This window comes from Magnolia sinica, chromosome 2 (genome assembly GCF_029962835.1).
Source record: "Magnolia sinica isolate HGM2019 chromosome 2, MsV1, whole genome shotgun sequence".
Lineage (NCBI taxonomy): Eukaryota > Viridiplantae > Streptophyta > Magnoliopsida > Magnoliales > Magnoliaceae > Magnolia > Magnolia sinica.
This window is the reverse complement of record NC_080574.1, coordinates 56,304,926-56,323,968: the sequence shown is the minus strand read 5'-3', so window position 1 is coordinate 56,323,968 and position 19,043 is coordinate 56,304,926. Positions and strand designations below refer to the sequence as shown.

The 19,043-nt window shown below is 39.6% G+C and overlaps 1 protein-coding gene across 5 annotated transcripts in view; it reads right to left on the bottom strand.

The window, feature by feature from the left end:
• LOC131237132 (O-fucosyltransferase 38) overlaps positions 1-18,720 on the bottom strand; it is a 36,133-nt gene extending 17,413 nt beyond the window's left edge. For 2 of the 5 annotated variants that reach the window (XR_009167058.1, XM_058234791.1), the window contains exons 1-12: positions 18,578-18,719; positions 18,253-18,487; positions 15,302-15,380; positions 6,437-6,504; positions 2,845-2,933; positions 2,532-2,709; positions 2,251-2,379; positions 1,985-2,118; positions 1,321-1,534; positions 845-1,029; positions 379-474; positions 68-208 (exon numbers count right to left, since the gene is read on the bottom strand). Coding sequence is in view for 4 of the 5 variants with exons in the window: in XM_058234791.1 (XP_058090774.1) it covers positions 79-208; positions 379-474; positions 845-1,029; positions 1,321-1,534; positions 1,985-2,118; positions 2,251-2,379; positions 2,532-2,709; positions 2,845-2,933; positions 6,437-6,504; positions 15,302-15,380; positions 18,253-18,487; positions 18,578-18,597 (1,557 nt within the window). In the remaining variant the exon portion in view is untranslated. Of the gene's footprint in view, positions 1-67; positions 209-378; positions 475-844; positions 1,030-1,320; positions 1,535-1,984; positions 2,119-2,250; positions 2,380-2,531; positions 2,710-2,844; positions 2,934-6,436; positions 6,505-15,301; positions 15,381-18,252; positions 18,492-18,577 lie in introns of all 5 variants that reach the window. The other 3 variants (XM_058234795.1, XM_058234793.1, XM_058234794.1) reach the window with 3 other exon arrangements.
• Between the last annotated feature and the right edge of the window lie 323 nt (positions 18,721-19,043).

The window sequence follows — 19,043 nt, the reverse complement described above, 5'->3', positions numbered from 1 at the left end:
GGAATTAAAAAGAAAAAAAAATGTTAGAGAGTAATGAGAACAACAACAACAACAACAGATCGCATACCTCTATCCAATCTAAACATGTGTTTTAGTACTGCAGATGCATTCTGGAAATGGGTTTTCATAGAAAGATTCCTCAGTTCTAAACCGAGCCCGGCCTTTAATCCCAGGAAAGGAACCTCCCCTTTTCCTGGGACCTCCTTGCCTGTTAAATTAGGAAAGGGCAATGTTAGGCCACCGAAGAAGACAAGCAAACCATATGCCATAAATAAAACTATGACTTTCGCCAACATAATTCAGTTCAATTAAACCATTTTGGTTGGCAAATTGATTGAACAGCCTAGATTTGATAGTAGAAAAGGTTCCATATATTACCTGTGTTTATGCATCTGAGTTACAATTGATGATAATGATGAGCCTTCTTCCAGCTCTCCTCTTTCCATCTTATCAAAGACTCCTACCAAACCTTTCCTGAGAAATTGATAAGATTTCAGTGGATGACGGAAGTACCTTTGCTACTCCCAAATATACAAATCACCACTATTCTCACCAAACTATAATTTCTATGAATGAGAAAATTTCCCTTCTTTATATTTCATCACGGGAAAAAGGTACCCTTGGTTATATTTATTAGATGAGTTGACAATTTAGATCTTTAGTCAATTATCAACATAAGAAGGTTACAGTTTTAGCATAAACATGCAAACATTGTATTCATGTTGACGAAATATGTCCAATCTATGAAAATGCAATAAAATTATGTTTAGTTCTTCTGCTGTAAGAAAACATTTAAGACACCCTATTAAAATCCTCACCCTAACGATAAAGGGAAAAAAAATACCTATCTGGAGTGATGGTCTTGCGATGCCCTAAGAATCTGCGATGCCCCTCAACAGCTCTTGCCATGTTACCTGAATATGACGGAACAAACACATCGCTTTCTACAGACATAATGTAATCTATTGCTGCTGTCTGAGATGCATGATTGGCAAACATTCTCAATTCCTCTGGAGTTGCCACCATCTCCTGTCATCAATCAGGGAATCTGTTAGGGTTTTTTTTTTCTTCCTGAAGGCTCCCTCCCCCTCTTATTTTTACAACCCCTAATTGTAAACCATTTGTTTCAACTTGAACTTGAAAGAAAGGTAATTTCAATTTGGGATTGGTACTTTATACTGGAGCACACTCCAGTACACTTTAGGAGTTTAGTTATTGCAATTCAGTTCAAGTGAGCATCCAATTGCAGCCTTGGTCACATAATGAAGTTAAAAGAGTAGATTTTGTCAAGAAAATTATGCTAGCTACCCAAGCACAGACCTTGAAAACTAAATTTGGAAAGCGAGATCTGAGCTCTGAGAGGTGAAAATCACCACCATATATTTCACCAGCTGCAATGTAAATCCAAGTGGATGGAGGGTAGCCTAGAGCTTGCAGAAAGATCCCCACCTCCTTTGGAGTAAGCGGGCAATAACCTCCAATCCGCTGTTCTGTTGAGTTTATCTTCTTCGTCTTCCAGTGGTTCGTATTCTCCCTACAAAAAGATGGATAGCAAATTATTGATTGATTGCATTTGTAAACCAAGGAGGCTGTGTCTAGTTGGAAGTGGCCATCCTAAATGCCACTCTGCTTACACGTGCCAATGTTATGCCTGTGTAAGATTTTCATTAGGTGAGTCCCACCGTGCATGTTTTATAACCCAAAAATCATACCAATCTGGTCACGAGGAGGGCTGCAATTATACGTTACATGTGGATTGTTAGTCAATTTCTGGCAACCGCCCATTTTGTTTATGCACATATAGCCCCCAACTGATGAAGAGAATCACCCAATTTTCAGGCCACAGTACATACATGGTGACGTAACCCGATGAATGACCCAAATATTGCAGACGTTTGGAAGTATAGGACTCAGATGGCAATCCTCAAAGGTACCCATCAAATTTCTCATCAATGGGGATAGTCCTCTAAAAGGAAGTTCTTACCTCATTATTCTCAGCTCTTCAGCCTCTGTTTCAGACAAACCATAGGTACAACCAGTAAATGATAGCATATCCTTCTCAAATCGCAGATGAAGAGCAATGTATTGCCCATGTAACCTCAGCCGCTCCACCAGCTTCTGTGGGGTCACCGTCACGTATGCTCAGAACCTAATTTACAAGATATCCCATGGGAGATCTCTTAAATGCACTAATAACAGAACAAAACATGCAGTGTAAAAAGATATTTAACAGAAGTTCAGACTTCAGACCTTTCCCAAGTTCTCTATTGGAGGAGAAAAACGGAGAGCATGATAAAGAGCACGGCACCGCAACCTCTGAATATCAAGAGGAAGGTCATTGTTTGATAACCGTGAATCGGATTTTGGAACATGAATCACCTGCAAAATAATAGCATTAAAATATCCATTTAATCCTAACATAGTATCGTGCCATATTAATCAAGGAGAAATACAATGAAAATGAACACTAGTTGATGACATGTCATAAGATCCATTTTCTAAATCTCTGTAGAAGCAAAAATTAAACAAACCTGATAGTCATTCCATAACCGTGTCATCTCCTCATAATATCCCATACTGGCCCAGGAAGTGAAGTGCTTCCGAGCCCTAGGAGTGGATTCTAATTCCTTTGGAAGCTCCTTCACTATCCTCACATCCCCTTGCAAGGCAGTGATAAAGTGGAACTCATCAAATATGTCTGAAAATGTACTGTTTGGAGGCCCAAGAACATAATGGAAGGTGTAAGTTGTAAATAATAATAATAATAATAATAATAAATAAATAAATTATGTTTACTGATCTGGATTCTTCAATTACAAACATAAAAGTTACTATGGAAGTGACCTTGAATCTTGCCAAAACGATTTCCTATCCAGCTGAGGAATTACTAGTGTTGCATCCATTATGCGTGCAATGGCAACCATATCACTTATCTAAGAACAAGAAGAGGTTATTGAGTTTGTTAGATGCTAAACATGATGATAGTGGTTCAGAAGATAACTATGATCTAAATAAACAGTTGATTAAAATTGCCGATGTATTCAAATAAGTAGGCAATAAGAAAATTCATGCAAAGCCAATTTCCACATAACATCCAATAAATGGAATCAGAGTGGCATGACATTAATATCTCTTATTAACAGAAAAAACAGTAAAAATTGGATATAATGGGCAGAGTTGGTAGAGAAACAGTAAACATGACTCCAACCATTGTAAAGAAAATGAAAGAAACGAAAAAAAATAAATAAATAAAAATAAAATAAACATCATCACCCTCATCGTAGCTCGGCCAAGGAAATTCGGTCAGCCATATGAATCCCATTTTCCCAACCATACTTGAAACAGGCATTCTCTGGATTACTTGGCAAATGAATTATGACCAGCTGCCCAGCTAACGGCCTAATATCAACCCACTCCTCTCTTCCTGTGTTTTCTACTGGCAAGCTTCTAGACAAAGTTTCTGGTCATGTCTCAGTAAGATATTTAACAAAAAGACCCTGGAACATGAATGTTCACTTTATCACAAAACATAAATCAGGTTGAGTTGAAATTTGAAGGTCATGCTGATTTACATGAGAATACTGTGGAAATGGACATTTCAAAACTGGAATTTGCTTTTGATTTTTTTTTTTTTCCCCTCGAAAAAACATCATTTTGATGTGAAATGGAGAAAAAAGATTTTATTTAAAAAAAAAAAAAAAACAAACAAACTTTCGATTTATGATGGTTCTTGAGTGTGAAAAAAAGTGCTGTCTCATTTTCTAATGCGAACCCCTTTCTTCCTTTAGAATCTTGCATGCATCTAAAGCATTTCAGCTAATGTTCGAGAACTAATAGAATAGAGATTCTTTGGGGTCTCCATAATAAATAATAAATAAAAATAAAAATAAAAACATAATAATAATAATAATAAAGAAGGATTCTAGTCAAATATAGATAAAAAGAACAACATTTATTTAACATAACCTAAAACATCATCCTCCAAAAAAAAAAAAAAAATCCAAAGCATTCAAGTTAAGAAATAACCCACAAAAGTTACAAACCATCATCAGATGTAATGCTTGAGACAAGCCAGTTTCTTGCTTCACATGTACATAAGAAAGCCACTTGAGACTAAGCCAGCAAGAAATCTTAGCATGTCTAAGGGTAACTCCAAGTTCCGAGGGATATTACCTTTGAAGTTTGAATGGCAGTTGAACTTCTATATAGGCATTTTTACATATTTTCTTCCTTTTTGACAAATTCTGTCTTTCTTCCATAGTCCTCTTTTGTTCTAATATGAGAAAGTTCTTCTTTTTCTTTTATTTTTCTTTTCTTTATTTTATTTACATGGAGCAATAAGAATTATCAGATAATCATCATCACATCATTGTTCTAGCAATTTGGGGTCAGCTGTACTAATCATGTTTCGCCAATCGAAACAGGGATCCTCATGGTAGATTTGAAAAAGGCTTGAGAACCAGCTTCCCATAGGCAAACAGCCCCCCTTCAACCGGTCAGGGACTGACTGGTCCAATTGTCACCAGGCGATGTTTCTTGGAGCAATAAGCTAACAATCTAGCAGCTAAGAATATCACGGTGATGTGTGATTTTTGCAAACAGGATCAGATCAAGCTTCAAAGACCATGGTTACTTTTTTCCCCTTTTCGTTTTGCTTTTGAAAGGGTTATTTCTGATTCAAGTGAGTCAACCATGAAAATATTAAGGTCTTCTAGGCACAGTTTTTTAAATGGATACTCCCTCCAAAGATATCAAAAGACAGAGAAATCGAGCAGAAATAGCTTGCAATCATTATTTCTGATAGACAGATTCTAATCATTATTATGCATATCAACAACTGATGAGTGTAATCATCAGGACCATCCAATTAAACTCTTCCTTGTGGGCACTACTGACTAGAATACCATGAGATTGAATGACTTCAGAATCAGAAAATAATCTTGTAGTGTGTGGTTGTGTAACCAATCACAACCTACTAGGATAAGCAGTTGCAATGTCCATATACAGTTAAATAGTCAGTGCATCTGTCTTTACTTTTTTTAATAATAACACACCAGCAAATGCATTTGCCTATAAAAGTGGTGCACAATTGTAAATATTCTAGTTATTTGAGCAGCAGAACAAGGATAATCAATGTGAAAACCTATATTAGACCCAGTGTATTAAATAGCGTGGTACCGTAGCGTGTAGCGTACAAAAAACACTACGTAGCGTGCGGAATAGCGTAAATACGCAGTAGCATACGCTATCAGGACTGTAGCGTACGCTACACATAAGTAGCGTGTAGCGTATATAGTGTACGCTTTAAGACTACCATAAGAATTTTAAAATAAAAGTCATTTTAGTTAAAAACCCGTTTTTAAATGGTGGTGACTGGCCATCTTTCCTTTTGAGTAGGTGGTGTTAGACTCATATTATAAGTCTTTTTTTTTTAAACTTTAAACAATCGTATTAGGGCTTTCGAACAGCCCTATTGCGGTGCCGTAGAAGCCGCATGTTCCCCATTTTTGAAGCTTTGATTCCAAGATTTTGAAGAGCCCTTTCTCAAATCCGATTTTTAGAGTTCAATCGGAATTACAAGAGCATCATCTTGCTAGAATTTCAGAAGCATTGAAGCCCAAACAAGTGAGAAATCGCGTATCCCTCTTTTCGCAGCTGCGCGGACACGTAACTCCCAAAAGTCAATTTTCAATTGATTAAATCTCTATTCAAGGTATGTTTTAGCCCTTTAATCATTATTAATGAGTTTTATTTTTATTTATACTGAAATGTTGTGTTATTTTTTCATTTTTTTTCAATTTTTTTTCTTTTTATGGGGGTGTGGTGTCTATGGCATGGATTTGACTCATCCAACCATCATGTGGGACACATGCGTGGGGTCCACTGTAGTGTTCTATGCCACGGCCCACATGTGTGGGGGTCCTCTGTGGTGTTTTATGCCATGACCCACATGCGCGGCCAAGGCCCACATGCGTGGGGTCCACTGTGGTGTGTGTATGGCATGGCTCACATGCGCGGGTCCACTATGGTGTGTGTATGGCATGGCCCACATGCGTGGGGTCCACTGTAATGCATGTTTTTTTTTTTAAGAATGTGACTTTTATATATTTTGTTTTTTTCTTACTAGTTAATATTTGTCATATTTTTCTTTTCTTTTTTTTATTAAAAAATAGAAGTATTGTGTAGCTTATGATACACGCTACACTATTTCGCTACACGCTACGGAGGGTTGAACGCTACGCAACACGCTACCGCTATTTAAAACACTGATTAGACCAAAAGAAATGCTACTTCAAGAACAATGTCAAATAGATCATTCTAGATTCTGGAATAGCTGAAGCATGTGTCTTTGACTCTTTGCTTAGTACTGAAGGCAGAAAAAACATGGAAGAAATAAAACGCAATTCAAAATGAACAATGAGATTGAATAACTTACACCGGTGCGCATTTGATTGAGGCCTCCGTTACTTCTTACAGTTAGATAGCGGTCCCGATTTTGGGGAACTGATATTGTAACATAACACATCAATATTAATTCAAATAAAAATCAATCTCATATGTGGACACAATATGAAAACAAATGAACTATTGAAATCTACATGCAAAGGAAAATGAATGTCAAATGCTAAGGAGACAAGCTCGATGGAAGTACCTCCAAAACGAACAAGTGCAATGTTATGAACTTATGAGAGAGAGAGAGAGAGAGAGAGAGAGAGAGAGAGAGAGAGAGAGAGAGATACAGGTGGTGTTTGGTAGAGGAAAGTTATTGCAACCTTTTTACAGGCAAAAGATGTTAAAAAATAAAATAAATAAATAAATAAATGACTTACAAGGGAAGAAGCTGTGTTTCAAGTTATAGGGGACTTTGAAATGGGCCAACAGATTCTTTTTTAATATGAAAAAAGCAAGGGGGAAACGCAGGCATCTCCCTCAACATCACCCCCCCCCCGATCGACAAATTGAAAATAGATGCGGATTGTTGTCATAGGAACTTCCTACTATGGGAAGCTAGGTGGGGCCCACCGTGATTTTGTGAGAAATCCACCCTGTCCATCCATTTTTCATTAGGGCATTGCCCAAAAGTGAGGCAGATCCAAAACTCAAGTGGGCCACACGACAAGAAAACGTGGATAGGGAAATACCTATTGTTAAAACCTCCCTGGGGCCCTCCGTGATATTTATACGCCATCCATACCGTTCACAAGGTCATTCCTACTGGGATGAACTGAAAACACATAAATATTAGCCTGATCCAAAACTTCTATGGCCCCACAAATGTTTCAACGGGTTGTGCGGCCCACTTGAGTTTTGGATCTGCCTAATTTTTGGGCCCATGTCCTAACATGATCTAGCAAACTGAATGGACGGGGTGGATTTCTCACAAACATCACAGTGGGCCCCACCTAGCTTCTTGTCGCAAGCCATCCGAGTCTATTGAAAACGAGGTGGCCCACGTATTGGAAAAGGAGTGTCCTGACTCGATAAGGCTGTAACAGTGGGGTCCACCGTCATCTGTCATATGCCCAATCCACACCATCCAAAAATCAGGACAGTCCACTCATCACATGGCCCCTAGTGTCCGAAAAATATTGGACCAATTTTTCTTGGTTGCCAATTTTTCAGATTTTATATATATATATATATATTGTTATGGTTTTTTTTTTTTTTTAACAAATAGATGGATCATGTGTTGATTGGACCTACTTTTGTGTAAATTATCTTGACTATCCATATTAATGACCATTGATCAAATGGTTCATATTTGTCAAATGGAAAGTGACGCTTGCATGATAGCCCATTTGAATTGTCTTGATTTATACGGAGACGAATTTCTTTGAGAGGAATTGTATGATCCTTGACCAAAGGATTTACTTTATTCTTGGGTTTTCAGTTTTACAAGTGGGACCTATGGCTCAATTATCCAGATTGTTAAATTGGGAGGCTGCATGATGGATGGGGGATGATGACCAAAAATATACGTGGTCGGATTATTTCAGCCATCCAACCTTTGCCTATTTTTTCCAGTTGAATGCGGAATGGCCTCTATTTCTTTTTGTAAATGTCTGTTTGCATGGCACCAACCAATTACTAAAATTGTCCAGCCAAGATCCTTATGGGAACCTCAATTCAGTGATGAGGCCCATCAGACCAATGGGTCGGATCATCAACCCTATGTGCTCAATGATGAGAATTTTAGTTCCCTTTTGCTTAGCTTAAGTTGTTTCACATTATAGGTATTCTGAATACGTGGCTCACTTTTATGGCCCACCGGACGATTAGTTTAGCCTAAGAGTCAACTCAACTATTCATCTACATGGGCTTAACAAAACGGCATACTCTGTGACAAGACTAATCATGTGTCAATCCAAATTTGGAACGATACCCTACTCCAAGCACTGCTTAGTGTGAATATACAGATTCTTACCTATAACTAACTTACAAGTTACCCAAACACAAACTAAATTACTTGTAAGTATCTTACAACTTAACATCCAAATAGGATTTACCTGTGACTTACTTTCACATGTAAGTAACTTATAACTTCAAAAACCTTCGAAGGCATCCCAACGCGCCCTAAATAAATTGTACTACTATGAAGAACAAAAGAAGTAAACTGTGCTAAAATGAAATTTGGTATGAAAAACGATTGCTGAGAGAGCCACAAGATATCTGACGCAGGGGAGGACGTGATGAGGTTGATCACCGTCTTCCTCAATCGATAACTACCTTGAATCCATAAGGCTCCCTTGAATCCACAGGAGAAAATCTCGAATCCAAGAGAAGAAAGAAGAAAACTTCTAAGGAATTGATTTATTGAATTAATGAATGAATAAAAACTAGTTTAACATCCCTTAAATAACCCTAAACAAACCCTAAAAACGCAATCAAAGAGTTCTAATCAAACTAGAAAACAAATTCAAAAAATCGCGCAAATTTCCCGCGCATGTCGACCTGTCGTCGATTGGTCGAGTCGACAGGCCGAAACACCCAAAAAGTGTCCAAAGACTTAAATCAGAAATTCTGTGATTTTCGACCCGTCGACCCAATGCTGTCGAACTGGCTTTCGACCTATCGACTTATCGAAATTAGCAGAAATCAGATAGTAATCAATCTGGAATTTCTGGGGGAATTTCAACCTGTCGACAAGATCTATCAACCTGTCAAAATTGGCAGAGATTAGGTAGCAAGCAATCTAGAATTTCTGGCGGAATTTCGACCTATCAACAAGATCTGTTGACCGGTCGAACTATGTTGAGTGTGTTCGATCCTTCTTGGCTTCTTTTCTTTGGTCTATCTTAATCATGAAGGAGTTCGCAGCCCGTTGTACATCAGTCCCCTCTACTTCAAAAGAACTCGTCCTCGAGTTATTCGTTGGATTCGGTTCATGATACTCATATAGGTCCGCCACGTTGAACATGCATGAGATCTCCATATCTTCAAGAAGATCAACAACATAAGCATTATCATTAATCTTACGGAGGATGGGTACCGATCCATTCTTCTTGTTCTTCGGTTTATTGTACGTCCCGATCGGAAATCTCTCTGTGTAAATGAACCATCACGTCGTCACCCACATTGAATACTTTCAAACGCCAATGCGTGTTAGCCTTCTCCTTGTACTTGTCATTGGATGCCTTCAATGGTGCTTGAATATCAACGTGTACTCTTGTGATTCGGTCCGCCATATGTTTTGTGGCAATGCTCATGCCAGGGAATTTAGGCAAGGGAACCAAATCAAGGGTGTGTCGAGGTACTCGTCCATACACAATTTCAAATGGAGACTTGCCGGTGGAACAATTCAACATGTTATTGAATGCGAACTATGCCTAAACCAATGCGAAGTCCCATTGTTTGGGCTTATCACCTGAAATGCATCGTATAAGGTTTCCAAGTGTACGATTCACTACCTCGGTCTGTACATCAGACTGCAGATAATACACGCTGCTAAACTGTAACTGGCTATCAAATCGTCGCCAAAAAGTCCTCCAAAAATGACTGAGGAACTTGGTGTCACGATATAAGGTCATGGATTCTGGGACCCCATGTAGTCGAACAAGTTCTCGGAAAAATAGATTTGCAACGTGCGTAGCGTCAAGAGTTTTCTTGCACGGTATGAAATGGGCCATTTTGGAAAATTTGTTGACCACACCAAAGACAGAATCCACACCATGTTGGGTCTGTGGGAGTCCTAGCACAAAGTCCATAGACAAATCCTCCCAAGGATCGTCAGGGATAGGTAACGGAGTGTATAGTCCCGGGTTTTGTGACCACCCCTTGGATGCCTAACACGTGTGACATTGTTGCACTGCCTTCATACATCTAGTTTCAGTTATGGCCAATACTAACGTTCTTCCAGGAGAGCTATTGTCTTGTCTCGCCCTAGATGACTGCCGAGGCCACCTCCATGTAGCTCTTAGATGATGCGGTCTCACAAATGCACAACTGATTTCCCTTGAAGAGAAACCCATCCTAAATATGGAGGTCACAGGGCTGACCCTCCTGGCATCTAATCCACACCTCCCTGAAGTCGGCGGCGGCGGCATATAGGTCTTTGAGGCATTCCAATCTGATAACCTCATTGCTCATGGTGAGTAACAAGGTTGCACGTCGGCTATGTGCATAAGCCATCTTATTTTGTTGCCCAGACTTGTGCTTCAGCGCAAATGGGAATTCCTGCAAGAATGAAATCCACCTAGCATGCACACGATTCACGTTAGCTTGGCTATTTATGAATTTGAGAGCTTCATGGTCTACGTAAAGAATGAACTCGCTCTGAATCGAGTAATGTCGCCAATGTTGCAATGCCCGAACCACTGCATACAATTCGAGCTCATACGTTGACTACTTTTTGCATGCATCACTGAGCTTCTCGCTATACCTACCCTCTTGTAACAAAACTCCCCCAATTCCAACATAGGAAGCATCGCATTCGACCTCAAATAGTTTGTTAAAGCTGGGAAATACGAGAATCGGGTTGTGAACAACTTGTGCTTGATTTCAGCGAAGCCCTTGTCAGCTTCGTCAGTCCACTGAAATTATCAATTCTTCATGCAATCTGTAATCCGTGAAACGATGGTGCCGAAATTCTTCACGAATCGACGATAGAATGTCGCCAACCCATGAAAACTTCGGACTTCATGAATGTTTATGAGAACCAGCCACTCTCTGAAGGCTCCGGTATTTTAAATATCGACGATATCGGCCAATATATCCCACGATATATCTTGTATCCCACCTATGCGATACGAAACACACAAGTAGTGGGATATATCCCACCTATTTGATTTGGTGAGCATTTTAAAAAAAATAAAAAATAATGATCCTTTTTTCTGTAAATCATGTTAAATCATTGTCTACAAATTGCGAAAAATCATGGATTGGGAACTTCGATTTCAAGATATGGAGAAGGAACGAGCTGCGGAAAATTGAAAAAAAATCAAAATCAAAATCAAAATCAAACGTGTATGTAACCTAATTTAGTGATTCTTCTTTTACTTTTGAATGTATTACTTGTGTTTCCACACGTCCTCTTACATTTATAAATCATATGAATAGACTTTGAATATACTTGCATTAATTCAGTTAGACAACGCATAGATTAGAACCCCATACAAAATAAAAATAAAAATAAAAACCTATTATGTGCACTTGTTTTTTGTAATGATTTGTAAATGTGAATTGATGTCTTTTTTAACAATCACTGAAATTTTGTTGAAAATTTCAACCAATTTTCAATGTTTCCCCATATTTCCAACAACAGCAACGCATTACGCAATACAACCAATATATCCCATGCGATAACCGATATGTATTTGTATACCAAAGGTGCGATACATAATGTGATATCGATATTTCAAACATTGGAAGGCTCTCACCTTTTCATCGTCCACCCGGATGCCCGTGGACGTCACAACAAAGCCCAAAAACAATAGGTTATTGGTCAAAAAGCTGCATTTTTTTTTAAATAGAGATACAGTTTATTCTCGGTGTGTACTTGAATAACTTATTTGAGATGTTCCATATGACTTGCTTCGTCCTGGCCATATATCAAAAAGTCTTCGAAGTAGACCATCATGAACTGCCCAGTGAATGATTTCAGAACTTGGTTCATCAACCTCGTGAATGTACTAGGTGCGTTCGAAAGACCAAAGGGCATGACCTATTTGAGATGTTTCATATGACTTGCTTCGTCCTGGCCATATATCAAAATGTCTTCGAAGTATACCACCACGAACCGCCCAATGAATGATTTCAGAACTTAGTTCATCAACCTCATGAATGTACTAGGTGCGTTTGAAAGACCGAAGGGCATGACCAACCATTCATACGGTCCCTCCTTGGTCTTAAAAGTTGTCTTTCACTCATCACTCAGCCGTATTCGGATCTAATGGTAGCTGCTCCTCAAATCCAATTTAGAAAATTTTTCGTACCTTTAAGTATGTCCAACATATCGTCCAACCGTGGTATAAGAAACTTATATTTTATGGTAATTTTGTTAATTGCCCGGCTGACGATACACATGCGCCAACTCCCATCTTTCTTAAGAGTTAATAAGGTCGGTACGGCGCATGGGCTCATACTTTCTCGGATTACACCCTTATGGATCAATTCTTCCACCTGTCCTTGCAGAACATCGCACTCTTTCGAACTCATCCGATAGTGAGAACGATTGGATAAGCTGGACCGAGGACAATGTCGATATGGTGCTCAAAATCACGCATGGGAGGTAATCTATCGGGAAGGTCGTCAGGCAAAGTTTCTTTAAATTCACGTAGTAAGGGTTTTATTTTCTCAGGAATGATGGTAGGCTCGAGTTTTTTCTCATTTACAATTAATACATAGGTTTGTCCTGTCTCTTTGGATTCCTCCACTCAGTCCCGTATGGTTAAGAACGAACGCCCCTCCACTTTAGAAGTTCTGGGTAGCTCCTCTGGATCCATAGGGGCTAGTATGGTTTTCCGACCGTCCTTAATGAAAATGTACACATTATCTTGTCCTAAATGAGTGGTGTCACGATCGAATTGCCATGGTTGACCGAGTAGAATGTGGCAGGCATCCATGTTAACAACGTTGCATACTACTTGATCCTTATAATGTTTGCCAATTGAAAAAGTTATAGTGCATTGTTCAGTTACCTTCAACTCGATGACTTTCTTAATCTAACCAATCGTATACGAGAGATGATGCTCCATTTTCAGTTGCAATTTGTCCACCATGAACTTGGAGACGATGTTCTCACTACTCTCGCTGTCAATGATCACATAACAAACTTTTCGATTCATCGTACAACTTGTTCGAAAGATGGTGTCATTGTGGATGTACTTCATTCCTTGGTGCATACAGTAGCCGCCTCATGACTAGCAATTCACCATGATCCTGTGGAACCCAATCTGATTCATCAGCTTCGCCATCCGCAACATGCCCTAATTCATCTTCTCCCTAGTCTTCTTTTGTGTTCTCAACGCCACCATCATTAATGGTGAGGTTTGCCACTTGTCACTGAGGGCCAGTGTTTGACAAGTGACCCGGTTGGCCACATCAACAGCAGTGGTCAGGTTGTGGCCAACTACAGGGGTTCAGGATCCTGCTTAGATCGGCAGTAGTGGTTGTTTTTCTTTGGGGTTTAGATGGACCGCTCCGTGTAACAGTTTGCAGTTGTAGGAGGTTGAAGGCGCCCTCCTACTGGTTCCTTTCCTTTGGTCAGCGTCGAATCCTACATGGGACCTGCCATGGGGGACCGAGTTGAAGGATAAGGCAGAGTTAGGACTCTTGCAAGCTACGTTTCTGCCCTACCTGCTAACTAAATCGCTTCATCCACAATCCCGACCGGGTGCATCTGAACTTGGTCCTGAATAGTCAGTCGTAAACCGCCTATGAGCCATAGTATCTTCTGTGATTCGGTCTCCGACAAATCATTCCTTGTTGCCAACCACGAGAATTCTTTGGTTTAATCTGTGATGGTCTGATTCCCCTGTCGGCAATTTTGGTATTGCTGAAACAACACATATTCGTAATCACTGGGGAGAGATCGTGATCGAAGAAGGTGTCTCATCCGCGGCCATGATCAAATAGGTGTCTTGTTTTGTCGGGCACGTAAGAGTTGTAATTGCTCCCACCATGCGGAAGCACCGGATTTCAATTTAAACGCAAGCAACTTCACTTTCTTATGTTCCAACACGTCCATGTAATCAAAATACATTCCTACCTCAGCTAACCAGTCGAGGAAGTCTTCTATACACAATAAGCCATTAAAACTGGGAAGTTCAACCCTACCTTGATAATCTCTTTCAACGCGATCTAGTCAATCGTCTGCATGGACCGGTCGTCGGGCAATGACGCCACCAACGTCATCGTCGGTGGAGCTCGACTCATTTCGAGTAGCCCTACTATTCTCCTGCAGAAACGCCCTACAGAAATTAGGGTTGTGCCGTACAGCAATCACAGGCGGCTGAGCATCGACTTAGGCTCTACAGAATTAGCGCATCCGCGATATGGTGGAGGGTTGCATGCAGCCCTTGCATTATCAACTGACTCTCCCGGTGGAAGGCTTCCATTTTTCCCAACAAATGACAAATCCCTGGATCACCGTTCATAGGATTTTGGTCCATTCCGTTGTTAGTTGCCATCAGCCCGAGGGGAATCCTCGCTCTGATACCACTGACACGGGAGGACGTGATGAGGTTGATCACCATCTTCCTCAATTGATAACTACCTTAAATCCACAAGGCTCTCTTGAATCGACAAGAGAAAATCTTAAATCCATGAGAAGAAAGAAGAAAACTTCGAAAGAATTGATTTATTGAATTAATGAATGAATAAAAATGAGTTTAATATCCCTTAAATAACCCTAAACAAACCCTAAAAACGTAATCAAAGAGTTTTAATCAAACTAGGAAACAAATTTAGAAAATTGTGCAAATTTCCCGTGCCCGTCGACAACAAGTCAAAACACCCAAAAAGTGTCCCGAGACTTGAACCAAAAAATTTGCAATTTTCGACCTATCGAACTAGCTTTCGACCTGTCGACAAGATTTGTCGACCTGTCGAAACTGGCAAACACCAAACAGTAAGCAGTCTGGAATTTCTGGAGAAATTTCGACCTGTCGAAATTGGTAAAGATCAGACAGCAGGCAATCTGGACTTTCTAGCGAAATTTCGATATGTCGACCGGTCTAACTATGCTAAATGTGTTCGATCCTTCTTGACTTCTTTTCTTTGGTCCATCTTAGTCATGAACGAGTCCGCAACCCATTCTACATCAATATCCATGGAACTACTGTGAAGAATCAAAGAAGCAAACCTCTGTATCTTTTGGTAGGCTTGACACATGGGGTGAAACCATGGTTGAAACGAGCATTCCAAAGCCGCTCTTCTGGCACCTGTAACAATGAAACATTCTCGACATTCACTCCAAACATAAAGTCCAGAATCAGTTTGTGGTGAAAGATGAAAACAATAACTTTATTTAAATGGAACGATAATTCCAGCATGCATCCTGTTACCATATAGACATCAACATGGGTCAAATTTCAAGACCAATACAAAACAAATAACGGAGATGCACCTCCCAAAAATCCTAGGTTATGAAAATCCAAACGAAATTCGAACTCAAACATCCAAATCTTCATATAATAAGTGCAATTTGAAATCAAGAGCACAAATTCCAACCAAAATCAAAAGAGAAGAACCCATCGACATTATTGAAAAATCCAAGTCTTGCTGTGAAACTTCAAATAAAAGATCAAGATCAGCAATTCCACTGAAAAGAGGAGAACCCGTGAACAAAAGAACATAAGACTAAAAACACTGTAAAATGGGAGAATTTTCCTTGATGATTTTCATTGAAGGACAAACAGTCCTCCCATAGAAAAGATGCAAATTATTTAGGGTAAGGGACCATTTGGATGCCTGTAACTTTTATAAAATGTAAGAAAGTTACAAGTAACTTTGTTGCAGATGATGTTTGGTACCTATAACTTTCTCTTAAGCTGTAACTTCCTTACACTTGAAGGTTGTGAAAATCTCACAAGCATTAAGGCTATTTTCCAAGTTACCTATAACTTTGAAACAGGGCAACGGATGGAAATTTCAATTTTGAAATTGCTTGGGAGAAACGTAGCTAACAGGAAGCATCTCCCTCTCTCCTAATCATCCCTCTCTCTCCGAGCCTCTCCCTCTCTCTTCTCTAGGTAGGGTTTCAGACCCTTTTTTTTCTTTTGATCTGAAAGTTGTGGACGCGGATTGGGTACTACCCTAACCAGGGCCTAGCTAGAGACCGACAGTCCTGTCAAGGCCTCCGTGGAGCCCACCATGATGTATATGTTTTATCCACGCCGTCCATCTATTTAGATAGATAACTTTAGTGCATGAGCCCAAAAAGGAGGGTGGTTGAAGGCTTAAGTGGACCACACCACACAAAGTAGTGGGGATTGAAATCCTACTGTTGAAACTTCCTAAGGCCCACTATAACATTTATTTTCCATCGAACCTGTTCATAAGGTCACATGGACCTAGATGAAAGGAAAACATAAATATCAGCTTGATCCAAAACTTTTGTGGCCCCCAAGATATTTTCAACAGTACACTTTCTTCCCCCCACTGCTTCTTGTGGTGTGGAAGATCCTTCCATTAGCCTTCTTTTTTGCCTCATGCCATAAAATGACCTGTCAAAATGGATGGATGGCATGGAGAAAATATATACATCAATGTGGGCCCCACAGAGTCCCTGATAGGACCGTTTGTCTCTAGCTTGGTGCTGGTGGGCGTAGAACCCAATCCGCGTCCGTGTGTCATGGTCTTAGGAGCTTCCGAATATATAAGCTAGGTGGGGGTCACCATGATGTTTGTGAGAAATCCATCTTGTCCATCCATTTTTCCAAATCGTGTTAAGACATGGGCCCAAAAATGAGGTAGATGCAAAAGTGAAGTTGGCTGCACGACAGGAAAACATGGATAGGGAAAAGCCTACCATTGAAACCTCCTTGAGGTCCACCATGATATTTATATATCATCCCTACCGTTCATTAGGTCATTCATACTAGGAAGAACTGAAAACAAAGAAACATTAGACTGCTTCAATATTTCTGTGGCCCCACACATAAATATTAGACTGATCCAATACTTTTGGATTCACTTCATCTTATTTTAATGCTCTGTCCAAGCATCTGGACTGTTGAACTGGAAAACCTCTATGATTCGGCCTGTTGAAGTGCCTAATGGATGCTAATTCTAGGAGGGTTTCATTTGTTTTTGGCCGTTTCTAAGTTAATCTTATGGAATGTATATGCAGTTTTTGGTAGTTTTAGACTAAATTTATGATTTTTTTTTTCTCTATTTTCTGCTCTATATGATGGTATTTTGGTCACTTAAGCATGCTATTTTTGTAGATTTTCTAGCTAACTTTAGATTTTCCACATTACAAACATTTCAAATATGTGTGCCCACATTTATGGCTCACATATTGATTAGTTTAGCCTAAGAATCAGCCCAGCTATTCATTTACATCGGTTCAATAAAATAGAACACTTTTAAACAAGCTTTCTTACATGTCAATATGATTTTTAAACAATTCCCTACTTCAAGTTCTAGTTGGTGTGAATATACAACTTATTTCCTGTAACTAACAGGTTATCCAAGCACAAACTAAGTCACTTGTAAGTAATTTACAGTTACATCCAAACAGAATTACCTGTAACTTTCTTTCACTTGTGAGTAAGTTTTAAAAAAAAAAAAACTTACAGGCATCCAAACACAGCCTAAGTTCCTATCTGTAAAATTGCAAAACATAAATTCTAGAATCTAATCAAGACTAACTAACAGGTATGTACAGATTTACAATCTAATAAACATATTTCCCAATACCAGAAAAATGCAAATGGAAGATCAAGATTGCCAATTCCAGGCTAAAAGAGGTGAACCCATCAACAATCCAACGTATGAAAAAAAAAAAAAAAAACTACTTCCCGAAAATCCAAAACCGAGCCAATCTGGTCAAACACCAAAAAAAGTATTTCCACCTCCAATAGGGAAAAGATAAAAAAATAAAAAAAAGTAAAAAAAATGGGCAATTTTTGTGGGAGAGAGAGAGAGAGAGAGAGAGAGAGAGAGAGAGAGAGAGAGAGAATTGGAAATAAAAAGGACCCCAAATTCTCAAAGGATTGAAATTTACAACACTACCAACGGAACACAATTTCCAAGAATGGAGAGCAATATGTGTGTGTGTGAGAGAGAGAGAGAGAGAGAGAATAATACCTGTGGAGGATCCTCAGTTGAGAAAGGGATCTTTTCGTGGTCGTCATGAGGGATCTTCCAAGGAGAGAAGATGAAGAAGACAATCGAAAAGACGAGAAGGAAAATGTAGGCAGAGATGGAAGATGGAGAGGGTCTGCGCAGGAATCGAGTTCGGTGCTGAGAATAATAAGAGGATCTGCTGCTGTTGCTCTTGATTACCATCTCTCTCTCTCTCTCTCTCTCTCTCTCTCTCTCTCTCTCTCTCTATTCACATGTTCTTCCCCTTTTGCATTCAGAATCTCTACCGGCTCCTCTCTCTCTCTCTTCTCTCTCTCTCTCTATTCACATGTTTTTCCCCTTTTGCATTCAGAATCCCTACCGGCTCCTCCTGGACAATAGAGGAGGTCTTGCTTCAGGCACGTTGAATCCGGCGGGGGTTCGTCGCCCTATACCTGACACGCTGGAACTTGGTCAATGGATTTAGACCGTTCCTTTAGGGTCTGTTTGGGCGGTGGGATTAGAAGGGATTAGGTGGGATGGGATTCATCTGGTCCCGTGCCAATTTCACTCCACGTTTGGGAAGAGTGGAAATGCATGGAATTACATTAAATAGAATTGCATTGGCTCATGTGCCAATTTCACTCAATGTTAGCAAGTTGTTGCAGGTCCCACCATGATGTGTGGGCTATATCCACACCGTCCACCCATTTATCGAGATTATTTTAGAGTATGGGCCAAAAAATCAAGTAAATTTAATGCTCAAGTGGACCCCACCATAGAAAGCAATGGGGATTGAATACTTACAGTTGAAA